The sequence below is a fragment of the Orycteropus afer genome, unplaced genomic scaffold (assembly GCF_000298275.1).
Source record: "Orycteropus afer afer isolate SDZICR_OR568_19922 unplaced genomic scaffold, OryAfe1.0 scaffold00334, whole genome shotgun sequence".
NCBI classification, from domain to species: domain Eukaryota; kingdom Metazoa; phylum Chordata; class Mammalia; order Tubulidentata; family Orycteropodidae; genus Orycteropus; species Orycteropus afer.
Window position 1 is genome coordinate 3241776 of NW_006921921.1, and position 12455 is coordinate 3254230.

Here is a 12455-nt window from a genome sequence, read left to right on the forward strand (position 1 = left end):
ACTTAACAAATAAACAGCAGCAAAGAAGATGGGAATATGATTCAGATACAAAATGGGCTGAACACAGAAAATTATATGGGACAAAGAAATCAGCAACACCACGGAAAAAAACATAACAGAATGACATCATTAAATTCATACTTGCTGATAATTGCACTGAATGTGATGGATTAAATGTACACTCAAGAGGCAGAGAGTTGCAGACTGGATAAGAAAACATGACCCACAAATATGCTGTCTACAAGAGACCCAGCTTAGACCAAAAACAAAATAGATTAAAAATCAAAAGTTGAAAAAAGATATACCAAGCAAATGGCAACCAAAAAAGGGCAGGAGTGCCAATATTAATTTCTGATAAAATAGACTTTGAGACAAAAACGATTATAAGAGACAGGGCAGGACATGATGTAATGATTAAAGGACCAACTGAACAAGAGAACGTAACCATGATAAATATCTATGTATCCAATGAAAGAGTCCCAAAGTACATACTGCAGACTTCAACAGAATTGAAAAGACAAATAGATGACTCCACAGTAATAGTAGGAGACTTTAATACACCAGTTTCAAGAGAGATAGAAAACTGGAAAGAAACTTAACAAAGATGCAGAAGAACTAAACAATACGATCAATCTTCTAGACACCTGTGTTGACCTTATAGACATCTACAGAGCACTCCACCCAACAACAGCAAAATACACACTTTTTTTCTAGCACACATGGAACATTCTTCAGGATAGACCATGTGTTAGGCCACAAAGCAATCCTCAATGAACTTAAAACATTGAAATACGGCAAAGCATCTTCTCAGATCACTATGCTCTCAAATTAGAAATCAACACTAGAAAGACTAATGGAAAAAGTGCAAACTCATGGAAACTGAATAACACCTTCCTTAAAAATAATAGAAGAAATAAAAAATGAAATGAAAAAATTCTTTGAATCAAATGAGAATGAAAACACAACATACCAAAATGTTTGGGGCACAGCAAAAGTAGTGATCAGAGGGCAATTTACAGGAATAGATAGACACATCAGAAAAGAAGAAAGAGCCAAAATCAATACCTTAACCAACCATCTCCACCAGTTAAAAAAGAGCAGCAAAAAAAGCCTGCGGTCACCAGAAGAAAAGAAATAATAAAGATTCGAGCAGAAATAAATGAAACAGAAAATAGATGATAGAAAAAAATCAGCGTGACTGGAAGTTGGTTCTTTGAAAAGATTTAAAAAATCGAAAAACCATTGGCAAACATAACAAAGGAAAAGAAGAAGATGCAAATAACATGAATAAGAAATGAAGGGTGATGTCACAACCGTGCCAACCGCAGTAAAAAGAATAATATCAGGGTGCTATGCAGAACTGTACCCCCAAAATTTGAAAACCTAGAAGAAATGGACAGATTTCTAGGAACATACTACTTGCTTAAACTAACACAGACTGAAGTAGAAAATCTGAACAGACCCATGACAAAAGAAGAAATTGAACAGGTAATAAAAATATTACCAACAACAAAAAAGCCCTAGCCCAGATGGTTCACTGGAGAATTCTACCAGTCATTCAAAGTAAAGGTGACACCAATCCTAGTCAAACTATTCCAGAACATAGAAATGGATCGAATCCTTCCAAATATATTTTATGAAGCAAACAAAACCCTGACACCAAAACCAGGCAAACATACCACTAGAAAGGAAAACTTATAGACCAATATCCCTCATGAGTATAGATGCAGAAATCTTCAATAAAATCCTAGGCAATAAACTCCAAAAATATAACAAAAAAATAATATATCATGACCAAGTGGGATTTAGGAGCTCTGGTAGCACAGTGCCTAAGGCACTTGACTGCTAACCAGAAGGCTGGCGGTTCAGACCCACCAGCCACTCCTCGGAAGGAAGGTTGGGCATTCCTACTTCCGTAGTGATACTGCCTTGGAAACCCAAGGAGGGGTCGCTATGAGTCGGGGCCGACTCGATGGCAAACAACAACAACAACAACAAGTGGGATTTATACCATGTATGCAAGGATGGTTCAATGTTAGAAAAACAGTCCATGTAAAGAAACAACCTAAGTAAGATAAAAGAACCACATGATCATATCGATGCAGAAAAGGCATTTGATAGAATCCAACACCCATTTCTGATTAAAAACACTGTCAGAAAAATAGGAACAGAAGGGCAATTCCTCAACATAATAAAGGGCATATATGCAAAACCAACAGCCAACATTATTCTCGATGGAGAGAGACTGAAACCATTACCCTTGTGAACAGGAACCAGACAAGGATTCCCTCCATCAACCATTTCTGTTCAACATTGTATTGGAAGTCCTAGCCATGGCAATAAGGCAAGAAAAGGGAAATCAAAAGTATCCTAGTTGGTAAGTGTTCTGGTTCCCTAGTGCCACTCTGACAAGAATATACCACGAATGGGATGGCCTTAACAAACAGGAGTTAATTCTCTTACAGTTTGGAAGCTTTAAGTCCAAGTTCTAAGTGCCAGGCTCTAGGGGCTGGGTGAAAGCCCCTCAACCTTGGGGTCCAGCTCTGCCTCCTGCTCCCAGCATTGAAGGTAGAGGCATTTCCTCACTCAGACAGCTGCTGACTGCTGAGGCTGAGAAGCCCAAGGTTGACAAGTAAAAAGGCACAGTCCCAATGTTACCAAACCACATGGTAGGCCATTAATTTAAGTCCATTGTAAGTCCCAAGGTTGGCAGGGCATACATAGCAGGCTGCTGAACAATGATACGGCTACATGCAGGGTCCAAGCATGCCATAGGCTAGAGACCATTCCCCAAGGCTTCTGCTTATATACACGAAGCAGACCACATTCCCTAAGGCTCAGCTGCTCACAGTAGATCCCAGCGTGGAGTTGATTACCAGTCTCATCATGGGGAATACTACATTCAGCTGCCCAGCCATTCAACCAGGCCCAGCCAAGTTGACACACAAACAACTACCACAGTAAGGAAGAAATAAGACTATCCCCAATTGCAGATGATATGATCCTATATATAGAAAACCCAAGAGACTCAGCAAGAAAATTACTGGAACTTACTGAAAGATTTAGTATAGTGGCAGAATACAAGATCAACATAAAAAATCTGTTGGATTCTTCTACACCAGCAAAGAGGTCTTGGAAAAGGAAATCAGTACCATTTAAAATAGCAACCAAAAAGATAAGATGCTTGGGAATAAATTTTACCAAAAGAAAACTACAAAACACTACTTCAAGAAACTATAAGAGATCTACATAAATGGAAGAACATATAACCATGCTCATGGATGGGAAGATTGAACATTGTGAAAATGTCAGTACCACCCAAAGCAATCTGTACATTCAATCCAATCCCAATCCAGATTCCATCAACATTCTTTGAAGATGTGCAAAAACAAATCACTAATTTTATATGTAAAAGAAAGAGACCTTAGATAAGCAAAGCAGTATTGAAGAAGAACAACAAAGTAGGAGGTCTCACACTCCCAGATATCAAAACCTGCTATACTGCCACAGTTGTCAAAACAGCTGGTGTTGGTACAATGACAGACACATAGACCAGTAGAACAGAATTATTGTTGTTGTTGTTATGTGCCTTTGAGTCGGTCCCGACTCATAGCGACCCCTCCTTGGGTTTCTGAGGCAGTATCACTATGGAAGTAGATTGCCCCATCTTCCTTCCAAGGAGTGGCTCATGGGTTTGAACTGCCAGCCTTCTGGTTAGCAGTCAAGTACCTTAGCCACTATGCTACCAGAGCTCCTAGAACAGAATTAGAGCCCAGAAATAGATCCATTGACCTGTGGTCAGTTGATCTTTGACAAAGGGCTGAAATCCATTCAGTGAGGAAGAGGTAGTCTTTCATAGATGTGTTGGCAAAACTGAATATCTGTTTGCAGAAAAATGAAGCAAGATCCATCCCTCACACTATACACAAAAACTAACTCCAGATGGATCAGAGACTTAAATGTGAATGAAACCTAAAACTATAAGTTCTTAAAAGATAGAGGCAAACTTAAGGGTCCTGATTTATGGCATAAATACACTATCAAGCATAACCCAAGATGCACAAACAGTAGATGATTGGGATCTTCTGAAAATTAAATTCTTAAGTGCGTCAAAAGACTTCTCTAAAAGAGTAAAAATAGACCCCACAGAATGGGAAACAACATTCAGCAATGACATATTAAAAGGACTTATCTCTAAAATTTCTAGAAAATCCAACACCTCAACATCAAAAAGACAATCCAGTTCACAATGGGCAGAAGACATGAACACACACTTCACCAAAGAAGATATTCAGGCAGCCAACAAACATGAAGAAATGTTTGTGATCATTAGCGATTAGAGAGATGTAAATCAAAGTAACCATGAGATACCATCTCAACCCAGCATTAATAGTTCAACAAGACAGAAAATAACAAAGGCTGGCGAGGATGTGCAGAGATTGGGACTCTCATACACTGCTGGTGGGACTGCAACCACTGTGGAAGTCAGTATGGCAATTCCTTAAAAAGTTGAAGATAGAAATGCCATTTGACACAGCAATACCATTACTAGGTATATATCCTAAAGAAGTGAGAGGCAGGACACAAATAGATAATGTGTACACCTGTGTTCATTGCAGCACTATTCACAATAGCAAAGAGATGGAAACAACCTAAGTCCCATCAGCCGAGGAATGGTGGATAAACAAACTGGTACATATCCACAACAGAATACTATGCAACCTTAAAGAATATGTAGAATCTGCAAAACACTGCATAACATGGACGACCTTGGAGGACGTTATGCTGAGTGAAATAAATAAATCACAGAAGGACAAATACTGTATTAGTCCACTATTATAAAAAGTCAAGGAAAGGTTTATACATAGAAAGAAACTTTCTTTGTTGGTTATCAAGGATAGGAGGGCAGAGGCAGGAGAAGTTCTAGATAGGTTGAAACAAAAAAAAGATATATACGTACACCGAAGATTATTAGGGTTACCAGGGGTAGGAGGGAGGGGTGGGGGCTTTTGTTTGCGAGGCATTGAGTTACGCTAATGGTGGTGGGATATTTCAGAGAAGGATAGCAGTAATGGTGATACAACATGAAAAATGTCATCAGTGTCCCAGGGCTGTTAATGTGGCAGTTTTTTGTGTTGGTGAATGTCTTGTTGTGTATGTTTTCATCACAATAAAAGTAGTAATAAAAAAAATTAAAAAAGAAAGAATTTGCTCTGCAAACTTTAACCCAGATCACAATAAAAAATTAGAAAAAAAACCCTTGAGATCAATAAGAGCATTTGCAAGAGCTTTTAGCTGTTTTAACTGAAATCCTGTTTTCTGGACTGGATGAATTATGTTTCACTGAGAGGCCAGATGATTGCAGTCTTTGAGGACTTGTAAGGAGATCTCTGGTGGCATAGTGGTTAAAGCATTCAGCTGCTAACCAAAAGGTCAGTGGTTTGAAACTGCCAGCCACTCTGCAGGAAAAGGATGAGGCACTCTGCTTCCGTGAAGATTTACAGCCTTAGAAGCTATATGGGGCCTTTCTACTCTGTCTTAAGGGGTCACTAAACCAAAAAAAAAAAAAAAAATTCACTGCCATGGAGTAGGATCTGACTCATAGCAACCCCTCCTTGGGTTTCTTCTGAGGCAGTATCACTACAGAAGTAGATTGCCCAATCTTCCTTCCGAGAAGTGGCTGGTGGGTCTGAACCACCAGCCTTCTGGTTAGCAGTCAGATGTCTTAGGCACTACACCACCAGAGTGCCCATGAATTCAAATAAACTAGGTGGCAGTGGGTTTGATTGTTTTGGTTTTAAAGACTTGTAGGCAGTAGGTGAGGGACAGTGAAGCCTGGGTATAAACACATGGGTCCATATTTCCTCAAAAGGTGAAGCCTGTCTTCTAATTTATTGACATTGATCTTTAACAAAATGCTTGATTATTGCTTATCAGTGGTTATGGAGCAATATAAAAAGGAGCTGTTGTTGTTGTTGTTATGTGCCATTGAGTCAAACCCGATTCATAGCGACCCCTCCTTGGGTTTCCGAGGCAGTATCACTACGGAAGTAGGATTGCCCAACCTAGTGACCACTAAACCAATAACCGAAAAACTCACTGCCATCGAGTCGATTCTGACTCATAGCAAACCCCCTTGGGTTTCCGAGGCAGTAAATCTTTACAAAAGTAGATTGCCCAGTCTTCCTTCCACAGCTACAGTGTAAATTCAGAAACAAACAAAACCTATCAGACCAGGCTCATTTGGCTTACAGACTAGAGTAGACAAAATTAGTGAGATGCTGACAGAAGTTTCCTATAGTATTTGATCATCTCATGCTATCTTTAATTATTAACTGTTATAGTAAATGTATTTTATGTAAGGCACTGTCTTAAGTGTTTTACATGTGTTAACTAATTTAATCCTCATAAGCAATGAGGTAGATGCTATTATTCCCATTTTACAGTTGTGGGACCTGGGCATAAAGAGTTTAAGGAACTAGCTAGGAAGAGGCAGAGATGGTATTTGAGCCCAGGTGATCTGGCTGCAAATTCTGCCTCCAGAGCTAACAGCGAACTGGTGTTGTACCACTTACTTTTGTGCACAAGATGAAGGTGGACTGACGGCAGTCCGGTTAGGTGAAATCCAAATTGGCGTACTACTGAAAGAATCAAAGGCCGTACCACATAGCTCTGTTCCCAACTTTGTTCTTTCCAGTAGTTTATCAGCTGCAGGGTACTGATGACATGCTGAAGAAATTTGTGAGTGACTTAACTCTTGGAGGGCTAATGGAGTTGATAGATTAATTCACAATCCAGAAGAATCTCAACTGACTGGAAGGGTGAATCATCTTTTACAGAAAGAGTCATAGTCTTCCTCAGGTGAAGAAATTCAGTGATGCATGTGTGGGATGAGGGAGACGTGACGTAAGGGCAGTTTTTGTTGATGGCAAACTCAGCATGAATCAGTAATACAATGTGAAAAGCTAATGTAATAAGTTCTATAGTAATGGTCTGACGAAGCTATATCTGGGGCATTTTGTTTGATTCTGAGCGCAAAAAAAATGACCAAATAGTGAGAAAACGTGAAATCATACCACATGAGGAATAGCTAAACCAACTGGAGACTCAATTCTCAATTTCTTTGTTCAGTTTTTTTGTAGACTGCTTGTGTGTAGTAAAGAAAAACAAAACAAAACTCACTGCCATTGAGTCTGTTGCAACTCATAGCAACCCCCTTTGGGTTTTGGAGGTGGTAAATCTACGGAAATAGATTGCCCAGTCTTCCTTCCGTGGAGTGGCTGGTGGGTTTGAAGTGCCAGCCTTCTGGTTAGCAGTCAAATGCCTTAGGCACTGTGCCACCAGAGTGCATAGTAAATGCCTACTAATGTTTGGTGAGTGCACACGCTTCCATTTAGCAACATCCAGTGCAGTCTGTAATAGTTTGTATCATTAGTCGCCATTAGTAGAACATTCGGATTATTTATCAGTGGTCATTACTCTGTATATAGTCACTGTTGTATATGCTTGTTTAATAGGAACTCTGGTGGTGTGTAGTTAAAGCATTCAGCTGCTAACGGTTTAAACCCACCAGGTGCTCAGTGGGAGAAGGATGAGGCAGTGTGCTTCTATGAAGATTTATAGCCTTGGAAACCCTATAAGGCAGTTTTCCTCTGTCCTAAAGAGTCACTATGAGAACTGATCAACTTGATGGCATTGGGTTAATGCTTGTTTGAGTGGGGATAAATGTATTTACAAAATAGCAACTTAAATCCTTACAATAGTACAAAATAACTTGGAGTATTAAAGAAGTTGCAGTTAATTTTAGAGTAAACCTTAAAGATTTTGTTTTCTGAAATGCAGCAAAATCTGAATTCACTGAGTCAGCTGTGTGTGTGTGTTTTGAGAAAGACTATCAGAAAATTCACAGTTTATCAGTCTCAGACAGCAGTTAGAACCAGTCTTGTAAGCACTGTGGTTGAAGAGAAGGGGGTGCAGATGAAGGAGACAGAATGGCTGCATAGCAGGCAAAGGGTGGAGTTAGCACAGTAGTGGACAAACATGATGAGGGAAAACGGAACAAGGAGAAATAAAAGCATTCGTCATGCTTAGGGTCCTGATGTCAGGGATTATGCTTTACAAAACTCATTGTTGGTCCTGAGTCTGAACAGATTTAGCCCTTTTTTGCTGCACATTTTCTATATACAAGGAATCCTAGAGATCACTTTACCCAACCCCTCGTTTTCCTTCTGAGGCCTGGAGCACAGTGAACCAAGAGATAAAAAGTGCTGATGACTTCCACTCTTGGTGATCTCGTGTGCGTCAGAATGGAACCATGCCTCACACTGTTTTCAGTGGCTTTACTTTTTTGGAGGTAGATTACCAGGCCTTTTCTTCTGAGGGGCTTCTGAGTGGACTCAGACCTCTGACCTTTCAGTTTGCATCGAAGCACAGAACCCATTTGGCACCATTTGGAATGGGGGGGGGCCAGTGGAGGCCTATAGGATGAATGACTTGACTAAGGTGAGCCAGCTATTTAATGATGGTACTTGGATTGAATCCAGGTCTCTTACCTCCCGGTCCTATGCACTACTGTCATTGTCCCTCTCACTCAGAGGAAACACTGCAGAGTTCTAAACTGTCAGTTATATAAATACAACAGATATATTTAAGAAATAGCTTCATAATAAGGTTGAAACAGGTTTATGCTGCTTAAAGATTTAGCTATTATTAGGTAATAGAAAATTAAAAAATTAAATTATTAGAACTCTTCAGTATCCCCACATTCAAGTTCATGAGCGTTTTTGTGTAAATGGAATACTTTCTTCTGTCAAGTAATAAGGCTATAATCCACTCTCACTCTCTTTTAGTTCTGGCTGTTAGGAAGCTGTTAAGCAGCTCAGGCTATATTTAATGTTCAAAGATAGTACATTACAAAGATAGTTCAAGAAACATAAGGGAGGGGGTAGGCTGCCTTCGTAGTATTGTGATAGATTGGGAAGCGACCTCTGTGTCTTAATAGCTGTTCATTTATTGTTACCACGTCTTTAATTATATACATTCAAGCTTATGGAGTCTGTTAGCATCTCAGGAAACTGCCATGGCCACAATCAAAAGTTGCAGTTCATTTAATTAGAATTTCCACAGGGTAAGCACTCATAATCCCTTGATTTCTATATCCAGCTTCTGACTAGAATTTTTAAATCACAAACACTGGACAACCAGTATTTTAATGATTTATTGAAAGGAGCTACCAGTGGTATTATATAATTTGACTATAAATAAGGAAATAAAACCCCTTTTTTTTTAAATTGTGATTTGGGTGAAAATGTACAGAGCAAATTCACTTTCCATATAGCAGTTCACATACACTTTGTCTCATGACATTGACCACAGTTTACTACAATGCAACATCTCCCCTCCTACTTGAAAATAAGTTTAATATCTTTCTCACTAATTCTCAACCTTTTCTTTACCAGGTGAGCTTTTAGTGATAGCTTAAAGTGAAAGTGCCTCTCCAGTTTGTCATTGGGATCGGGCCCCTGTGTATCCTGGAGCATCGTCGTCCGGCTTGTTTACCCGTTTAGTGTCACTGTGTGTCTGCCTAGGCCAGTTAAGCTTATCCAGGGGATGCTTCACTTTGCCTTTTTTAAACACATAGTTTTATTGAGAGATGATTTACATACCATAAAGTTCACCCGTTTAAAATATGCTAGTTTCCCTTTGTCATCTCTGCTTTCTGAGTGCCCTGCTTTTTCCACATGTCATGGAAAACTGATACATAGCACATCTGACAAGTATCTCACCGCAAAAAACATGATATTTCTCTGCACTGTAGATGGTACCTTTCTGCTGTATTTCCCAGTGTTTTATTTTCTACTGTGTATTTACAGTATATTTGACATTAGCTGCAACTTGAGTTTCATAAAACAAGTGTCTTTTTTCCCTGACTTGTTGCAAATAGCAGTAGCTTGGAAAGTGGTTTAGTGTCATCAGAAACATTTTTTTGAAACTGATTTCTTTGAAGGCCTGTGTTCCTCACATTAAGTGGACTGCTTTGAACAAAATTTCAATCATGTTTAAGAGATGTGGAGTAGTTTCTTCATAAACTCAACAGATACTTGCAAAATATCCTTTTCTAGTCCTCATTTAGTGCAAAAACAAAAAAAGTGAAAAAAAACCAACTAATAAATAGGTAAACAGACAAATACACTGAAAGAGCACCTTAAATCATGTTGGAGGGGCTCTTTGATAATTAAATAAAGGAGATAGGGGCACACATTGTGTTTGTGGACACTTTAGCCCTGTATGGCCTGGCAAGCCTTTAAGTCACTCTACTAGAAAATTCCCATGATCTCCTTTCAGAGAAAGCACACAGTAACTTGATAGCTCGTTAGTTTTATTGATGTTTTATCTTGTTATTAGATGTGAGAGTTAATGAACGTTTGGCGAGTAGGTACTTAGTAAAGATTGGGTGAATGTGTAAATATGAGAATAGATCTTCCTTCTTTCTCCCCTACCCTTTTATCTGTTAAATAACTACTACAGTCAGGCCACCAAATATTTGGATCCTGAAGGATGTTAACAGCTGATGGTTTAAGCTTACATTTGTATACATTTTTTTGTCATTCTGTCTTATATTAAATTGTTCTTTCTCAGCTATTCCCTTCGGCAAGCTCAAGCATTTTATACATTCCCATTTCAACACATGATGGCTGAAGCTCCTAGTATGGAAACCGTGAACGAACAGCAAATGCCAGCAGAGGTTCCCATCCCAGTTCCTGCTCAAGAGCTTGTACAAGGTAGTTTTCACAATGGTAATTTAGAAAAGTAGCTATTAGATGAGCCAGTTTATTTAAGAAGAGGCTTAATGGTGAATTTTAGAGATAAAAAATATAACCCATTTGTAAGACAAATCTTTATTCAAATCCTGTCTTTAATTAGCTGTTTGGTCTTGGGCAAATTACTCAACCTCTCTGAACTTAAGTTTCTTCATCCTGCCAGTGGGTCCAAAGCATCATTATCTCTTAACTGAATTATTGTAGTAGCCTCTTAATTATTCCTGCTTCCACCCTGCACTTAACTTATTCTCCTCACAGCAGTTAGAGTAACTCTCTTACTAGGTGAGCCAGATTATGTTGCTTTTCAGTCCACAACCCCTTCAGTGGCTTTCCGGTACTAGGAGAAAAAGCCAAAGTCCCTATAGTAACCTGTGTACTCTATACCCCTGGCCTGCTTGCTGTCTCTGACTTCATCTCCTACCTCTCCTCTCCCAGCTGGCTCACTGCCCAGCCACACTGGCTGTCTCACTATTCCTTGAACATGTCAGGCATCTTTCACCTTAGGACCATTGTGCTGGTGCTGTTTCCAGGAACATTCTTCCTTCTCATAGCTGCATGGCTCTAAGTCCCTTACCTCCTTCCAGATTTTGCTCAGATGGTACCTTCTCAGTGAGGCCTACCTTGACCATCTCATTTAATATTGTAGCAAACTCCCCCTGCACAAACCCAGCACTCTTGAAACACCTTGCCATTTGTGTGTCCTTTTCTAGCATTTGTTACTTTCTAATGTATCTCCTCTCTTCTGTTGCCAACAGTAAAGCACTCACTACTAGATTGGCTGTTTGAAACCGCTCACAGGTGCCTTGGAAGATAGGCCTGGTGATCTGTTTCCAAAAGGTCACAACCTTGAAAGCCCTATGGAACACAGTTCAACCCTGACACACATGAGGTTACCATGACCTTAGATTTCATGGTGGAATCAACGTGACAACAACTAACAACAATGACAGCATGTTATATAATTTACCTGTGATTACATTTATTGATATGTTTTCCCCACTGGAGTGTTAAGCTTCAGCACATCTCTAGCACCACCATTGGTGCCTAGCATATAGTAGGCATTCAGTAGCGAGTGAAGAAATGATGATGTAACACATCACAGAATTAGTTAAGTAAGAGAATTCATCTAAAGGCTCGGGGCATAGTAGGCACTGAAATATTCATGTATTTATCATCCTGGAGGTTGTATATTGGCAATTAATTTATGTATTTTTTTTTTTTTTTTTTTTGAAACTTACATACATTTTTTCCTAAAACAATGTTCACCTTGACTGAATGGCCTCCAGGCAAGTCAGTAAAAGCCCACTTAATCTTGTAAAGTCTCTGAAACAAAGCATTATTCTAATCCAGAAAACTAAAAAAGGCCTTTATTTTATAAGTACTTTTAAGTACTTCGTATGTGCCAAGTACTGTGATGCATTCTGGGATGTGCAGGAATGTGGATCCTGCCCTCACATACCTTCAGATACCTTGTAATCTGGAGGAAATAGAAGCTGCATTGTGCCTCCACATGCTGAATGAAGAAGGGGTTTCTGATGCTTTGGGAACTCACAGGGGAGATCCCTAAGTCAGACCAAGGGCTCAGGTGTAGCAAAACCAAACCCATTACTGCTGAATCGATTCTCACTCATTGCG

At 39.4% G+C, this 12455-nt stretch overlaps 1 protein-coding gene across 1 annotated transcript in view; it reads left to right on the top strand.

The window, feature by feature from the left end:
- The window catches only part of TDG (thymine DNA glycosylase), a 32527-nt gene that overhangs the window by 11400 nt on the left and 8672 nt on the right, over positions 1-12455 (top strand). Inside the window, exon 3 of the mRNA XM_042782476.1 lies at positions 10639-10781. Within this exon, the coding sequence (XP_042638410.1) occupies positions 10639-10781 (143 nt within the window). The remainder of the gene's footprint in view (positions 1-10638; positions 10782-12455) is intronic.